This window comes from Mytilus californianus, unplaced genomic scaffold, assembly GCF_021869535.1.
Source record: "Mytilus californianus isolate M0D057914Y unplaced genomic scaffold, xbMytCali1.0.p SCAF_5, whole genome shotgun sequence".
NCBI classification, from domain to species: Eukaryota; Metazoa; Mollusca; class Bivalvia; order Mytilida; family Mytilidae; genus Mytilus; species Mytilus californianus.
The window spans coordinates 25864883-25884288 of record NW_026262701.1 but is presented as its reverse complement, the minus strand read 5'-3'; the positions used below and the strand labels follow the sequence as shown (position 1 = coordinate 25884288).

Here is a 19406-nt window from a genome sequence, read left to right as displayed (position 1 = left end):
TCGGATGGAGAGTTGTCAATTTGGCACTCATACCACTTCTTTTTATTTCTATTATAATGTAATACGGCTAACGCGCGTTTCGTCTGCACAACACTCATCAGTGACGCCGGAATCAATCATTAGGAAGTAGCCGAAGAGCATTACAAACAAAAATTCTCAAATGTTGTAGATAATCTAGCAGAGGCTTTCTATGCCTATGCCTATAGATACAAAAAACTTTATTTGTTCAAAGGCTTTTGTATTTGGTCATTTTTGTTCAAAGTAGAAGATACTTAAAAATTTTGAGAAATTAGAAATATATGTATGAGATAGACGGTCATGTTTTTTCAACAAGTTAGAACAAAATGAGGTTTAGGTTTGCAAGCGTATTATTTCCATTTAGGCTTGTAACAATGTATGAACACTAAATTTACAGAAATTGACCGTATCGATACTATTTCAAGAGTGCTGACTAATGGGCTGGTGATACCAAATATAAATGTATTTAAAGAAGCTAGATACAAAGATAATCAGTTACTGTTGAATGGGTGACAAACAAGGTCGTATATAGTTACCAATCAAATCCAATAGCATGTCGCATTTTCATTTTCTCTTCAAGTACTTGGGATAACAACAATACTGCAAAAGATTCTGTATGAAAGTTCCCCTACACAACTCTTCATTTGGTTTCATTTGAATGAGAGAAGACCGCAGAGCATGCTTTGGTTATATTTTAAAAGTCTCTTCTCTAAAACTCTCTAATGTTTTGAAACATTACTGCACTGAAATATGAAGACTATATATAAACAATATCTGCATGCGAATCATGCGGCAAGCATTGTGATCTATATTTCAAAAGATTAGTTTGAAATGCCAGAAGTTTAACTATTACGTTAAGGTGACAAAGACGAAAACAAAATTTCACGGAATTTTCAATGTATGTGATTTTTAAACCCGACCAGTGATTTAGGCAATGTTTTGTCTATTTTGCACGAGAATGGAGTTAATCTTACTACATTTTCAGTTGTGCCTACTTAAAACTTGGGTTTTCAAAATTTCTCAGTTGAAAGCAATATTTACCCCCTGGATTATTTTTTAAAATGTTATTTCGGTATAATGAAAAATATCTTGCCATCATGAGATGAACGTCACAATTGTTATCTCTTTAAGTGTTGACTTACTTCGCGCTAAAGCTCTCGGGTAGTTAAAAATTGATATGTTTACCTTGTATGAAAGCAATAGTTGTAGATGATCCCTCAAACTATCAATACTCTTATTTTGACATTATACACTCCTATGATTTTTAGAAACTGTTCGTGACGTCTTTACACTTGTCCTGTCCTTTGGACTAGCTTTCAATAAAGGCGAGCACTCTGATATTGTTGAGCCTATTCCAGCTAATGTTTAAAGTTTTTTTATGTAGTGTTATCATACCACTGTAACGGGTTTGGGTGGTATGAGTGCTCACAAACATTTTAACCCCATCACATTCTTCATGTGCCTGTCCCAAGGCAAGAAGATGTAACGAAATAGTTGTCGTTGATTGGTGTCTGACATATTTATTTTTCGTTCATTGTTGTATTATAAATCAGGACTTTAGTTTTCTGCTTTGAATAGTTTTACTTTGTAATAACGAGGCCTTTTATAGCTTACTATACGATATGATCTGATATCGGTTTTTGTTATTGATGAATGTCGTACGGTGACCTGTAGTTGTAAACATCTTTGCCGTTCAGCAATTATATAACATCGTCTGATTTTTATATCAATTTAAAATTGTGCAAATGATAAAGACGTTGCAAATATTAAACGATTGGTTCAGAATTATGACAATATATCCCGATATCATTTAAATGGCTGTCCCAATGAATCAAGATACTCAAAAGCTCTCTAATGCACTGGCACAAGACAAAATTAAAACAAAAAGAAAAAAGAAAAAAAAACATTCATTTGCAAACAAAGGGTATCCGAAAAAATATACTAATCCCAGCATTTTTTGTCACATTGAAATACAAGTATAGAATTTTGATTTTGTAAGGAATTAAAGTTTTGATATACAAATAAGAAGCTGTGATGTGATTGCCAATGAGACAACTATCAACAAGGACCAAGTGATGTAGATCATTCAAACATTATGACTTAAATTTAAAGCAAGTTCGACGAAATTTACAAGTCTTAAGTTTTCTATGTTCTGTCTTCTGTACTATTATTTGTCTGTTTGTCTTTTTATTTTTGGCCATGGCGTTGTCAGTTTGTTTTCGATCTATGAGTTTGACTGTCCCTCTGGTATCTTTCGTCCCTCTTTTACACGTGACTTCGAAATTCAATGAACTATTTCAACTCGTATAAATCAATCGCTTAAAATTTCTGACAATAAATGTATTTTCAGAAGTTTAAACTCATCAATAAATATGATCAGTTAAGTGCAACAGACCTGGTTATTTCTTATCTTTATTCTAATGTGTTGCATGCAAGAACGTTAATTCACAAGAAAAGTATAATTCAAAGCAAACTAAGGTTGGACCTGAAATAGGTAATCTAATGTTCAAACGTAGGAGTAAAGACAGTTATTTTGGTTCTCATTTCTATTCGTTTATCTGTAAAATGGTAAAGGAGTGCCAATAGATCATTTCAAATACTTGAAGCAGTTATGAAGTTATTTCAATTCATTATCACTGCACGACACAAAATATTCAATTATTGCAATATAGTTGTTTTAAACTAAATCAATCAGAAATGGGCTCGATCAAAAATAATAAGTATTCTTGTACACCAGAAATTAGCATATACGGCATCTGCGATAGCAGCATTTTGGAATATTTACGTCACGTCATTTGGTCTTTTATTGTAGATATCATACAAGCCGTTTCACTGGCAATAAAAAGTAAATTACAAAATTACCAAACTCCGAGGAAAATTCTAAGCGGAAAGTCCCTAAGTAAATGTCAAATTCAAAAGCTCAAGCACATCATACGAATGGATAACAACTGTCATATTTCTGACTTGGTACAGGCATTTTCTTATGTAGAAAATGGTGGATTAAACCTGGTTTTATAGCTAGCTAAACCTCTCACTTGTATGACCGTCGCATAAAATTCCATTATATTGACAACGATGTATGAACAAAACAAACCGACATAATAGGCAAAAATGTCAAAAATGTAAAAAATAGGGGTATAGCCGTCAACATTGTGTTATAACCTAATCACTACAAAAACAGGCAAATATGTCAACAAAGACAAACGAAAAGTCATATAGACAAAGCACATTAGCAAAAACGAAAGACAAGAATACAAAAATTTACCATAGCACAACAACACAATGACGGGATGTACAAGTACCGAGCCACGTCAAATGGATATTACCAAATATAAACTAAACAGTAAAAGTAATAATTTACAAAGACAAATAAAAGAATAATATAACACGTTATTAAGATGATAAACAACGTTAGTACCTAGAATCTATACTTCAAGACCATCGTGTATTATTTGTGAAGTTGATACGCAATATTTATCAACAAGGTCTTGGTATCTTCCGATGAACTTTTGTAGAAAAACGACGAGACGTTCTTTGACATATCCCTGGTTTATCAACTTTCTGCTTAGACACTGGTGACGTTGAACAAAGTCTGAGTAGCAGCTGCAAGCTAATGAATATCGAATGAGTTGGGAAACGTATATCCCTTATGCAGGTGAAGTCATTATTTTGCTACTAAGGTGGGGGAAATTAATAATTTAAAAATTAAAATCGTCTCGTTTGTCATAGATTCTTGTACTGAGATGACCGCTTATGTTTTTGTATGGGGGACTACCTGAGTGCTTATTTATTCTTATTCTTTTACAAGACACTCGTAGTAGTACGATTTACATAGAAAGACAATATTATTTGAAGCTTTGTCCGCCGGAACAACTACATACTTATCGTGAAGAGATGATAGACATTTCACAGCCTCTTTGTCTCTGAAAACAGACTTTGGTCGATCATTCACACAGTTTTTCAACTTATGAATGCGACGTTTTATCAGAGACCTGATTGATTTGACCCATTCTGACAAAGTGTCCAGTTCAACTTCTTCTCGTTTAGCCCATGCTCTAGCGTAGTCCTCAATGGAATCCATAATTATTTTGAAGTTATGGTTCCAATTGATGTGTTGGAGTTCTCTAAACTTAGGACCATGAGATATCACCTTTCGGAGATGTTCATGTTGAATTATGTTTAGATCCCCAGTAATAACATGGCTAGAGAAGCTGCAAATATAAGGCGAGTGGGAACAGTCACAGTTCAGAGGGTTTTTCAGGTATTGTTTTAAATCAAGGTCCTGCAATGCTTGCTTATAGTAAAATACTTAAGATGCAATGGTTTTGGTGTAACTGTAGGATACAATAGGAACAGACTGATTTTGAAAATAAAGTGGAATGTTAGATGTTACCTCCTTGTGATGTAGAACGTTGCTGATGTTGATTGCATCAATTCCGTTATTGGTAAACTGAACAGGAAGGAATTTCCTCTTTTCCTCATGTAAAGGTTCCGATCTTACTGGTTTAAAAAGACTGAAAAGAGCTACATTACAAATTATACTGACCAGTCTGTATATTGGAGAAAATGTATTTATGCATCCTTTGTCAAGTGCATAATCTCTCAAACATTTTAGATCATTTTAGAAAATTAACAGGCAGTGAAAAAAGAATAGTTCTAATATAATGTAACCCTAGTGGATGATGAAGATGTAAAATAAGAGTTACCTAACTAACATTTCACAGGAAACGTATTTCTTGTAAAGATAAGTATCTAACTTTTAACCAAGGTTTAACAATATTTAAAGCCAGGTATCTATGATGAGTTATTTACAGATTTGAGTTCATGCCATTTAAAAATATTGTTTCCTAATGGCATATCATTCTGGTCGAAATTACTGGAAAAATATATGCAGGACACCGACCTAATTTTCTTGATGATTAATGTAAATAAGGTACACCTATGAAAAAAAACCCAATAATATTGTTCTTTTGTTTTGTTATGGCAGTGAAAATTCCAAATAGAATTGCACAGTTGGAATAAATTGACGGCAAATACTCAAATTAGAATAGTCTAGTAAGATTGGTGCAATTTAGTGATTCATTGTAACAGTATGATAAGAAATTATGTCAATTTAGAAAAAAAATGTTTAATTCTAAATGATACACCTGTATCGCTTTATTGCATTCTAAAGAGTATTAAAGTAATATTATCATTCCAATTTACCGCAAATAATGAATGTTTTATATGGATATGAATAATTTGAAAAATGTGATGAAAAGGACAGGCGAAAGATACCAAAGGGACATTCAACTCATAAGTCGAACATAATCTGACAACGCCATGACAAAGAAAGAAAAAGACCAAAATACAAACAGCACACACAACACAACATAGAAAATTAATGACTAATCATTACGAACCCTTCTAAAAACCGGGGGAGATCTCAGGGCTCCGGAAGGGAAAGTATGTCCTGCTTCACATTTGGTACCCGTCAATGAGCCATACGAATCCAGTGGTGTCAATCAGATGTGGATTCTTAAAAATTCTAAAGATCTACTGTAAAATCGTCATTTACTTTCTTTATAATTGTTCAAAATATCAAAACGTTTGATTATTCGACGTTATATATTACTATTTACCATGTTCAATTGAAGGATCGATTACATCATCTCATTTAACAGAGCTTTTGCTACTACAACTTGGAATCATGGATACAAATTCTTGTTTTTGCACGAGACTCTTACTTTGTGGAAAACCACAAAGATGCCAAAAACAAATACACCGAGGATGATACCATTAAAGTACTCATTTTTTTGATCGACAACATATTTGTTGAGTTTAGTTGATTGATAATTCAACCGACAGTCGTAGTCCAATGGTAATTTATTATGCACCCCACTAACCGATTTGTTTTTGTACTCATATTCAGATAAAGAACACTACCGAAACTAGAAGCTTCATGTCTTGATATTTTCCTCAATATTGACATATATGGACGACTTTGAATTAGAATTTATTTCAGACGTGGTGATTTCCTATTCATAATCCCCTTCTGCACAATCGTTTGGCGTTTATATATCTCAATTGATACGTATCACTCGTGCATATTCACACTAAACGGGTCTCACTAGCATGTGTGTGCTCCTTGCACAAAAAAGACTCTAACAGATTTACGAGGAAGATCGACTAAAAACGATACTATTTAAGTGTTACAGTCACCATAACGGATTGGGTGACCCATACAATATGTCTGTGTCTCATCTTACTGGGGCAGTCTTAGATCTAAAGATACCAGAATAGTCGTCTTATCCGACTGTGTTCTATTCTCGAATGTGTCATATTGACTGAATGTGGATTTGCGTGGCAGGTGATACATATAGTCAGAAGAGGCTCTCTCGGTTGACGCATCCGGTCTTGTTACTTTTTTGGAGTTCATGCAATTCATTCCGTTTTTGTTTCTTACCTTGACTTGTCTTTTTTAAACAATTATGTTATTTGAACATTTGTATAAATCTACTATTGCCCTTATTTATATAACTAAATTGGCGGTTTTTTTTATTACAACGCACGTGTACATAGACGTTTTAAAAAGAAAATCCTTTATTTTATCCAAATCTTCAGGAAATGCACTGCTATTGATGACCATAACATGACATATTTCATAGAAATATGATAAACAATCTGCGCAAGTTCGAAGGGAAAAAACCGGGATGGAAGAAAAAGTAAACACATGTGGAAGGATAATATTATTGGTCAATTCTAAAAGAAAAATTTGAAGACACCAAATCATTTTATCTGTTTTTTATCTAACAACTGTTATGACAAAGTTAAAAACAAATGGGAACGCATGGAAAATAACAAACAAAGCATTATTAATTATTTTGTGATTGTTTCTAAAGGTTACGATCGGTAAACTTCGGCATCAAATCCAAAAATTAGTTAGCAGCAAAAATACGGGAAAAAATTGGTGCAATTGGAGTTCCCTCACGTTATACATTATGGATTCATAATAACGTTAAAAAACGTGCATAGTCAAATTAGTTAAGTATATATACATGCCTTTGTTCCATTATTTCTTTACCATTTCGTTAAAGATGAAATTTGAAGGCAAACTTAATTTTAAGAACAGACAAAATATATAAAATCACACATTTGTTCGAGTCGACAAATAATTTATAAAAAATCCGTAGTACTGACTATCAGTTAATTCACCCGTAAAACTATCATGTATAAGGAAAGAGTGTTAACCAGACAATTGGCTTCTGTGGAATGCCGCCATGCAAAGATTAGTCCCGGCTACACGTAACAATTTCATCGGCCGTCTTCAGGTTAGACTATCTCAAACTTCAATCGCCCGACAATTCAAAATTTACAAACGCATAATTTCACTACTTTGGTAAAGATTGAATTAAACTGGATCAAACTGTGGATTAGCTCAAGATCGCCCTAGAAGTGTTAGATCACACAAAATTGATATACAACTGGATATTCCGTCTACGTATCGAACATTCACTTCTAAAACCACTGCTGTTGGTCAGCAATTTGTACGCTGAATTTCTACCTAGACAGTCCAAAACAGGCTTAGCGAACGCGGAATTCGACCAAGATGATCATACGTATGACCAGTTTTGACCAAGGGTCACAAATGGGTTCGCTGGTGTCATACATTGAAAGTCTGGATTCTGATACCTGGTGCCTAATTTGGTTAAGCGATAGTCCCGTTTTCTCCTCAAAATGTGTGATGGCAGAACCCGCGTAAATGTACGTTTCTCCCCTATCTGGCAGTGGAAGCGTATTGTTATGGGCTGCAATAGCCTAAAACTAAAGAACAAATTTCGCTTAAAGCGTTTCCAAAATAATTTAACGATTCAATGTTATAGAGATGACTTTTTGCAGCCACATATGCTTCATTATATATATCAGCATGACAATGCCCAATACGACAAGGCTAACTATTAATTTACTAAATCAGATCAACATTTATGTATATTTGCAGTGTCCCTCAAAGTCAGCAAAGTCAGCAAAGTCAGCAGATTTGAACACGTCTAAAAACGCCCGGGGCATTGCAACTACTCATTGAAGCTATGCAACATGAATTGCAAAAATATCACAGGTCCGAATACAAAAATGGATTTGATTCACGACACGGAGATGCAAAAATGTGTCAGCCGTACATAGTGGTGGTGATAGAGACTTAGTTAAACTCCACCGGAATTTGACCCAATTTATTGTACGTGCCTCCAGTTTACGAGGACATCTTCCGCTCAGCATGAACTACGGAGGTATTAGAGAATACTTGCTCGAACGTCGCCCAGTATGAAAAGATTTGAAACAGACTTCATTAAGGACATGGTGTCGTCTATAAAAACAGGTGTCCCTTTATCGCCAGACATGACAATTACCTGGAATATGACACATTCAGATCATCAAACTAATGACAATAGTAATAATCATCAAACACGACCGTATACAATTCTACTACAAGCCATTTTGGACTTTAATGACTCTGAACAACACTGTTTCATTTCTAATTGTAAAACCAAACATTGCAACACCTGTGAAATTTAATAACAGATGCTCAATTTCCTAAAATTTAACTAAAAAAATCTTACTACTAGTATACCAGGAGTTACGATGACCTCAATTGTGAATCAACAAATCTTGTGTACGTATATGTTTGTAACCTTTGCGGATTGGTATTTGTCGGTGAAAGGAAAGAGAGGCTTAATAACTGTATGTGCAGCCATAGGTCATACATTAACAGCAATGCAAATTGCATTGTTGACCAGCATTTTAATCAGTCTGATCATTCAATCCTTTCTATATGGGTACGCATCATCGAAACCATAGGACTTAAATCCTCATCTTGCAACAACCCTCCGTATACAAAAGGAGGACTACTGGTTTGGAAAATTGAGATGAGGGACACTATACGGACGCAATGATACAATTGATGGTATAAGTATCATATCTGGTCATTCCCGTATCTAGGTGAATGTTATATAGATTTTCAACTCTGTTCCTCGACGTAGACGCAGGCATGGTCATCGTCATAATAAATCAACTACTTTCATGATAATTCTATTAATGACCTTTTGCAATTTATACTGAAGCTGTTAGGTATTCATGAAGTCAGCACGAAGCTTTATTCACTCCCCCTTTCAAAACTACATTGTCTGTACAGCTTATGTCTGGAAACCACTGTTACAAATCCCCATTCAAACCTGTATAAACTTACAACTATCATTTCGGGTATTGCTAGTACCAAACCAATTGCGTATAAAAGTTTAATTACACAAACACGTGTTGCAGTGTCTTCTAGGTCCCGCTGGCGACGCAGCTACTAGTGACCTTAACATTGCCGATAGCACTCCTCTGCGAAATATGTTATCCAAAGTCCCGAAATATCGTGAGCCTAAATCCATCAACTGGAAAAACAACTTTAAATACGGATGGATTCGGCCTAGGATTATGCCAGACAATGGGCTAAACGCGAAAAAAGAAGACGTGGATACTCTTTTCGAATGTGTTAAAGCTGTGAGGTCGTTGAACAAATTATGATAATGTGAACTAAATACATATACTCTAAAACTCCCAAGATCTGTTTAACGTACATATAATCTAAGTATCTTTCCTCATGCAACAGTATAAAACATTTTCTATCCTTTTCACAAGTATTCACCATTCCAAACTAAAAGATAAATTGAAAGAAATTGTCTTACTTTTTTTTAGAATAAAAAACTGGCCGACGTTGAAACAAATATTTGTTTGAAGGAGGGACGAATCATACTTTGTAAAAAAAACTACTATGATTATAAACAAAAAATATTCTTAAACATGATTCTTGATATTTTAATTGACAACCCATTTGTTACGTTTGGAGGACGTGTTTTTCAACAACATCGGCATTCCCATGGATACAAACTACGCTCCTTTTCTTGCCAACGCTCCTTTATTGATATGAACAGATTTCATACATGAGCTTCTTATGAAGATTGAAAAGCAGCTAGCATTATCCTTTAGCTTCACGTTCCCCTATATAAATGATGTGCTCTCAGTAAATAAACTATCGAACTTGAAATAAAGGATAAATCAGATACAATTACATCTGCTTTATATCTTGACTTAGATCTAGACATTGATAACGAGGGTCGATTGAGAATAAAACTTTACGACAAAAAAGTAAAAAAGTAAGATGATTTCAGTCTCCTAATTGTGAACTTTCCTTTTCTATGTAGCATCATTCCAGCAGCGCCGGCCTGCATTTGGAGTATATATGTTTCTCAGTTGATACGATATTCCAGAACTTGCACTTTCTATCACGATATTTCCTTGGTAGAAATTGCTGCTTACAAATAAGCTTTTAAACCAAGGGCACCAAGTGCTGAAGTTGAAGTCATCCATTCTAAAATTTTACGGACAACATCACGAGTTGGTTGACCGTTATGGAATATCTGTTTCACACATGACGACGGATAAGTTCCAATTGTTGTAACCATAATACCGTCCTCTTTTCATCGAATGTGACATCAACGAATTATACTTATCTCCGAATGTGTACTAACATGAGCAACACGACGGATGCCACATTCAGAGCAGGATCTGCTTATCTTTCCAGAGCATCTGAGATCGCTCCTATCTTTTTAAAGGTTCGCGTTGCTCTTGATTTAGTTTAAAGTTTTGTTCTTTATGCCCTTTAATTTTTCAGTGTTCGTGTTGTTTGTACAGGTAATACTGTCTTTTTTCAAGAAGAACGTTCTTCATTTTCACAATTTTAAATTCAGTCAAGTTTCAGGGTTCTAAAATTTACATGACCGATGATTTACGAATTTAGTGATACCTTAGGGTTAGATAAGAGTCAATACAATTCGCTATTGCGCTAAACCTAATTTTTTATATAACTAACGTATTCTATAGGAGTAACACGACGGGTGTCACATGTGACCAGGATCTGCTTACACTTTTGGGACACCTGATATCATCTTCGGTTTTTGTGGGGTTCGTCTTGCTCAGTCTTTAGTTTATATGTTCTTTTTTCTAGAATGTTGGTTTTTTTTTTTTGGTTTTTTTTTGTGTGTTTTTGTCGTTTTTTGTTTTTTCCCATGGTATCATCAGTTGGTCTTCGACTTATGAGTTTGACTATCCCTTTCGTATCTTCCGCCTCTCTTATCTTTGTTCAGTGTCCTGCATAACATGTGTGTGTGTGTGTGCAATATTAGCTCAATACAAAATATACAACATGCATTGCTGTCAAAATCGGTTTGAAGTATACAGAGTTGTTTTTTTTCTTTTTTAAAAACATTATGCGTTTCTTATTTTTCAGAGTATAGTGTATTTCAACACTATGCCAATATAAAGAATTTTTGTTATCAAATAACATTCTATCAGAAGTATACTAACGAAAATGTACATTTTGTCACAATGACTTCATGACCCAGGAAAAAAAACTCGTAAAATTTTCTGGTTGTACCTTTTCACTTTTATAATCAGGTTTAGTTTAAGAACAGTCTTCAATCAACGAATAATAAAACGTTACATTTTGATGAACCTTTAACAGTTATTTTCCTCTTTAAAAATTCTTCAAACAGGTCATTTTTTTTGGTAATTTACCTTGATCCAGACTTCATTTTCAATGTACAAACCAAGACATATCGTGTCTATGGCAAATAAAGAGGTATCTAACAAATACGCTAAAAATGTCAAAAAACAACTCTTGCTTGAGTAAAAGACGAAAAATGTGAAAACTTAACACAAAATTGATACCACTTACAAAATACAATGTTTTTATACAGATATCCGTAGCTTCATTTTGTGACACGTTAACAAAGAAGGTGTTAAAAATAACGGTTTAATGGCCCAAATAGTGTTACATCAAAGTGGGTTCGTCTTCATAACTCACAATAACATTATATCATCAAGTACCCTTTTTATAGTTTCTGTGTGATTTTGTACAGGAACATATTTATACATAAAATGAAGTTTTGACGTTAACTAGCGAATGAAATGTTGATTTACGTCAATTTGTGCTGAAAAATCTATACTTTCGATCTCAAAATTCACAAAACGTATATGTTTTAACATCATTATTTAGATTAAGAGCTTTTATCGGATGTAATGTCGTGACTTCATTTAATTATTCGTTTATAATTCCGACTTAAGTTTCAATTCTACAGATTTTCAGGACTCTGCGTAATAAAAAACAGTAACAAATTAGACCTTTAATGGTACTTGTATGGAATAACTCTTATAAAAAATATCATTGACTAAAAGGAACATGTTATAATTATTTCGGGGAATGCAGTTGAATGACTGGACGTCTTAACTTAGGTATATCGCCTTTGATACGTAATATTTAATTTATCATACCAATTAATAGCGACATTGTACATGATTATTCACCTGGAGATAAACACTAGCGTAGGAAGGATAAACGACAAAGCAGCTGAATTCTCTCTATTGGTAATTGGATTTTATCAAACTATACGTTATTTTGTTTAGCATTGTAGATATCTTGAAAAGTTAAACTAATTCATTTCAAATCTGTGTTTCAGAAAAAAGGATTGACAAGATAACAAACGTTCATGTTATGTTTTAAAGTTAAAAGGAATAAAGCATTTCAACATGAAATCGATAAAGGCTCATTTCGGATTGCACGAATCACGGAACGTTACGATATGTGTTCCTCACTTGTTTCCGCCAATGGCCGACATAATTTACGGATACATAATACCATCTTTAGCTATAATTACAATTTGTGCTAATTCCTTAGCCATTCTGGTTTTTGTCACAACAAACCGCAAATCACCGACTAATATTGTTCTGACAGTGCTTGCGTTTTCGAATATTTTTTCAATCGGATCGATAAGTCCGATGTTTTTCTTTGTTTATGGGATAAAAAAGGCGGATTTTATATACGGATGTGCATTTAGTGTGTACCATGATTCAGCATACTATGTTACATCTAAGTTTCATTGTTTTTCAATTTGGCTTACAGTCTTGCTTGGAGTAGAGAGGTACATTGTTGTTGCTTTTCCGATGATTGGACCGCGATTCTGCAACCGGAGAAATACAACTGTGACTGTAATTGTCATGTTCATTTCGTCTTTTCTAGTTATGATTCTTCCTAATATGTGGAGTAAACACTATATGTCAGCAAGATTTAATATCTCTTCTACTGATTTACCTCATCTACAAACACCTGAAGGGAACTCGAGCATTGGTAACAACATAATCGGTGTGGATGTATGCGAATGTACATACGAACCCTTCGATTTCGAGTACAATAAACTTTATAACTGGCTGAGAAACATTCTTGGGACAACCGTACCGTGCTTGATATTGCTAGTAACAACAATACTTCTTATAAACGAACTGAGAATAAATAACCGTAATATACAAGAACTTCATTTTGACCAGCATATCAAAGAGAGACGGGAGCAAAAACATATGTCAAGAGCATCGAAACTTATCATAGTTATAACTGTGTTTTTCTTGCTTACCGAGCTTCCGAATGCATTTTTCTTCACTTGGATAATTTTAGAACCTCATGCGTATGACTCTGCTCTTGACTCCGAAGCTCGATTTACATCCGCCATTATATGTAATTTATTTGTTTATATTGCATGTACCGCAAATTTCTTTATTCTATTACTGATGAGTCATTATTTCAGGGATAAATTGAAATATTTCGTGTGTCTTTATTGGTTGCGAAAACCATCAACATACAATCGACCTCAGTATAATTATAGTTACTCTTCAAAGTGTTCAAGAACTATTTGAAATGAGACAATATCTGGCCAGGAAAAAGCTTCTAAATTATAGTTTTCCTGTTGTGAAGTTCTTTCTCCCCTGTGAGAAAAGGAGATTTCAAGTTTATTTTTTACTGTATAAATGCTATGCATAACTATATTATATACATGTCAGATCAGATGGTGATACATTTTTCTGAGGTGACACTCTCACAAATACTTATATATTTTGGATAAAAATGAAGGATATTGTATGAAATGATCAGGAACGATAACCCGGTGAATTTTTATATAAAGTAGTATTACTATAAATGTTTGTAACATAACATCCAAACTATCGAACTTGATCACTTCACTTCTAGCAGTGGTCTTGTTTTAAATATACATTTATTCAGTCTAGCTATTTCAAATGTCCATTTCACCATATTCTACTGTTAATTTGTCATAGATGGTCTTTATGCTACTTTGGTTGTATTTGTTCTAGCGCTAGTGTATTGTCGGTCAACGGATGACAATATTTGTAAGAAGAAAACGCCATGTATTTATTTATTTATTTATTTGTATAGTTCATTGACGTTCAAGAAAACAAATCAACATGAATACCTTTTAGCTGTCTGAGTCTTGAGTGTGAGGTATAATAGGGGTTAAGTTTGTTATATCACTTTTAAAAACTCTTCCCGCAACTGTCAAGTTTAAGAACCGGATCAAAGGGTCGATCTTTTATTAGATAGTTATTTCGATCTTTTATTAGATGGTTAATTCACACTTTAAGTCATCTGGCTTACTGACAATGCAAGAATAAATACAATTCTATTACAATGAATTTTTAAAGTATTTGCAATTTACTCTAAGAGATTATATCGTAAATAAAGATTGGTTTCCTAACTACCTTAATTTAAAAAAAAAACAACCCTGCTAATTTGAAACACTGACGAATGATATGTTTAAACAAAAAATGTATATGCAGATTTGTTTTGCAGAAAATAGTTGAGAAAAAAAACACTACGATTTATTGTTTCCCCTCGTGTATAAAATAAGTTTTCAGATTTACAAATTATAACTATGGAACAAACAAAGTTTAAAAAAAACCTAAGTGTACTCTTTATCGCTGATGTGTAGATTTCTCCTGATGAAACTATTCATTTAGCAACTGTTACTGTTTTTCAAAAGGTTGAAATCAATGTTTGTTATCATTACATTATCAATAGCATAGGAATCTAATAAATTAGCACGATTAAAACGTATGTGCCATTTCGAGTTTATGTTAAACATGTATAGTTATTTTTGATATAAAAACACAATTTACTTTTGAAAAAAATAAAAGAAAACAACACGTTATAAATTTCATGCGTTCGAAGCGCTTTTCTGAATTAACCTTCATCCGGAACGCTCAAAGCCTAAAATTTGAAAGCCAAGGATGTATGAGAACCAAAACAGTTGAAGAGCTATATGACCAAAAAGTTTGAAACGTTGAAACGTACATATAAATGAGTGTAATAACAACTGTAATCTCATCGTCCACAAAACGTACATATAAATGAGTGTAATAACAACTGTAATCTCATCGTCCACAAAACGTACATATAAATGAGTGTAATAACAACTGTAATCTCATCGTCCACAAAACGTACATATAAATGAGTGTAATAACAACTGTAATCTCACCGTCCACAAAACGTACATATAAATGAGTGTAATAACAACTGTAATCTCATCGTCCACAAAACGTACATATAAATGAGTGTAATAACAACTGTAATCTCATCGTCCACAAAACGTACATATAAATGAGTGTGATAACAACTGTAATCTCATCGTCCACAATTGTTGTCTCATGCTGACATTGGAATTCACCTTTTATCATACAATCACACATTTTGCTATAGTTACATATACAGATGTAGAAAACATGAAATATTCCTTCGGTTTATATCATCTATGTTATTCTGTTACTATTTGAGCAAACGGAGATACTAAAAGTACTTTTTACGTCACATTTCATTTTGGGGTGCTTTTGGCGGCCCCGTTTAAATAAGGCGATTCTGGAATTAAAAATTTGAACATTTATATGGACAGTCTAAAAATTGTAGAATAAAATCAGTGTGGAAAAACGAAGATTATTTGTACAAGCAAGTCGTACAATAATATTTGAAACATGTTTGCTAAGTATAAATAGTTATTTCAATAGTGACCATAATTGATTGATATAGTCTTTGAAAGTTAATCCGATAACACATTCGTCCGACCAACCTCTAAAAATCTGGAGATGTGGTATGATTGCCAATGAGACAACAATTCAACAGAGTTCAAGTGAAGTGGTAGTAAGCAATTACAGGCCACCTACCAACTATAAAAGGCCCCGGCTTAAAAAAATGTGAAACAATTTAAACGAGAAAACTAACGGCCTAATTTATAACAAAACGATTCATGAAAGATATGAACCAACGAATATCAATGTACCACAGGCTCCTGACTTGGTACAGGCATATAGTTGGCCGGAAAGTACGTACTTAAATAGTACAAAAGGGCAAAACATCGGAGAAAATGACTACCGATAGATGTTCAATATAAAACAGTTACAGAAAATACAAAAAATATTTGGAAGAAGTAGAAACAGTGCTTATTCAAATGAGCTATAGTTATTTACCTATATCCGAATGGGGTACGTATAGGTAACATTAGCGACTTAGTGAACCAGTCGCTAATTAACTTAGTGAACCAGTCGCTAATTAACTTAGTGAACCAGTCGCTAATTAACTTACCGAGGTATATAAACTGATAATGATTAATAGAAAACATAAGTAAATAGGATTAAAAATTTTTATCTAACGAGCAGTTGAGACGGAAGCCATCATCAAGACGAGGTGAGAAAGAAACTCGATATGCGTTGTCAAATATGGGAACTTTCCATATTTAAGTCAAATTAAACAATTCTAACAATTGTTATACGTTCGATAAGAAATTTTACGTGATTTATTGAAAACTATTAACAAACAAAGGAATGCAAATGACGTATTTTCTAGGAGTCTATAGATGTAAGAAGATGTGGTACGAGTGCCAATGAGACAACTCTCCATCCAAATAACGTATATTCTAGGAGTCTGACTAACATCCAAGATTTGCAATTTTATTAAAATAACCTGATGAGAAAGAAAACAGAAAAAAATTGTATTAAACAAAAAACTGTTCAGCCGTCTTCGCATACGTTTTAGTTTCTTTTTTTTTTTAATTCTATTTTAACGTCTATTGCAGACCCTGTCTGTTTCAGTTAAAAATATATAATTAGTATGCTAAGGTAATTCGGAAAGATATATCATCTTATCAAAGATACTTGATAAGGGTGTGGATCCAAACTTGTTTTTGTTTAAAATGCAGTGAAACATTCGACACGGTATACAAGCTAGTTATTTTTTATAATAAAACTGCCTTGGTGTGTAGCAGTGATCGATACAGATCAGGGTTCCCCCTTTTTCTTACATTTATATTTAAAAAATATTTATTGGAATCCTTTTTTAAAAGTGCTAGATCCTCTCCTGAGAAGTGTGGAATATATTATTTTAGATACAGCTATGCGATAACAAACACCATATAATAAAAGAGTATTTGTGGATTCTGAGTAGGTACCTTCTAATATATATAGCCTCTAGTGGTATTCTTATTCAGTGACGGTAAACGTGTTGACTTTCCTACACGTTACTCGTCTATTTGAATTAAGACTGACATTTACAAAAACACTCTACTTCAATTATCTTGTTCACGTGCTATAGTTGTAAATTAACTGCTTATTTGTGTAGTTTTATTGGGCTTAAAAGCTTTAACAGAAGTACATTTTGTATGAAGCGCTTCCTTAAGAATGTGTAAAACTACAGATAAAAACGCAATCCTTCTATTCTTAAGATAACAATTTAATGTTAAAACCATTTTATTACGAGTTAAGAATAAGATTTTGTTTTGTTTTGTTTTAATTATTCCTACGTTTTATTGTAATGTTGTCATGAATCTAGCATGTGCAGTCATGGATGAAATACAACAGCAGTTTAAAATACCACGTGATTTTTGCCTGCCAATAACTATGATTGGATAATTATAGTGGACTGACAAATCAAGAAAAAGTCGCTTATTTTAAGAGTTTAATGGACCGACATACCTCAAGGCTGAAAATCCTCATGATGATAGAGTATACATTATACTATCATTTTAGCCCTGTCGTAGAGTTTTCTCACGGTGCAGTTTTTTGTAAAATCGCGGTAAAGCGTGATTTTTCGATTTTTTTCTTTTTCATTATCAAACACGGGAACGCTTATAATTGATTACTGAATGAAGATATCAGCAAATATTTGCTATAAAATGAAAGAATAATGTATCAGCTTTCATGAAATATCAAAATTAAATATCATTTGAAAATGCACATTGAGTGAATTTGAAGAATTTCAATTGCATGTGACATTTTTTTCAATCTTACCGTCTGTCAAAGTATAATAAATTTCTTGCACATATCAACCGTAGTCGATTTTGACAAAAAATAGTGGAACAACCAATACTTTAGATGTTTTAATATATCAAAGTTTGATACAACATATAAATCAACTTTTACAAGCCTTTTTTCTTAAGATACTCATCATATAGCAGTTTTATTATTCAATATTCACCTCAATAAGTCATGTAACGCTCCCTTTTCCTATTTTCCCCCGACTTATAATTTGCTGTGATTTTCATAATGAATTAAATATGCATTTTCTTCATTTTTGTAAATAAGAATATAGATTTGTATCAATGTTTGTGTTTAGGTGTTTGAATAAGTACAGATGTTAAGGTTTAATAACTTGTGAAGTGTTTTTATTCTTTTTGAGTTTTTCGAATAGACTAATTTTAAACCACATTGGAACGCATCCGAATAAAACAAGTAGAATACATTTTGATAAATTTAAATTAAGGAAAAACCAATGCGTGTAATGATGAATCAACTTTCGTTAGCATTACCATTAGACTGATCCAAATGTTTATTCTGCAGACAAAAGTCATACAACGAGCCAAGCAATTAAGGCATGTCGAGTCATTTGAGCGTGCTGCCGATTATGTTTTTAATGACGCAAATTACCAGGCAGGCTATCCAGTGGTGAGTTCACTCTCCTTAGATAACTTCAAGGACAAGGCGCTGTATCATTCAACATGCATTGTTAACTACTGGATGAAATGAAAAAATAATTTGCTTCTGATGCTTCAAATCAGCCGGAGCATGATGTTGCTTTCAAAAACTAATAGAAAGTCTACATGATGATCTGTTTGTGAAAAAAAGCAATTTTGTTGTCGTATAGTTTGCTAGTTACATATTGTTCCTTTCTTCTAGATCCTTCATGATGCAGAAAAAATTGTGAAAAGCAGTTTACGATCGTTCGAAATTTCAAATTATTTCTATCTATTTCCGTCAAAATTTAGTATTCCATAGCTTTACAATTTTTTCCTACATCTCTGATAAATATTTTGTCTGGTTAGTAGATGACAATTATTTTCATATGGATAATGATTACAATGCACTCTCATGTGATACTGTACGGAAATGTATACGTTTAGCTGAATGTGTGGTATCCCTGTATTAAAAACCAGTACACCCCTGATCAGAGATGGTATGGGTATTGTACAAAGTCTTTATGTAAAAAG

General features: G+C 33.3%; 1 protein-coding gene across 1 annotated transcript; it reads left to right on the top strand.

Annotated features, from left to right (window-relative positions):
* Positions 1–12699: 12699 nt before the first annotated feature.
* On the top strand, positions 12700–14576 carry LOC127701923 (sex peptide receptor-like). Its single transcript, XM_052205893.1, has one exon. The coding sequence runs from the start codon at positions 12700–12702 to the stop codon at positions 13777–13779; it is 1080 nt and encodes a 359-aa protein (XP_052061853.1). The 3' UTR covers positions 13780–14576.
* The last annotated feature ends 4830 nt before the right edge of the window (positions 14577–19406 follow it).

Bases quoted from the DNA above. Each gene is read 5' to 3' on its own strand.
- LOC127701923 (XM_052205893.1), top strand. From the start codon at position 12,700: ATGGCCGACATAATTTACGGATACATAATACCATCTTTAGCTATAATT.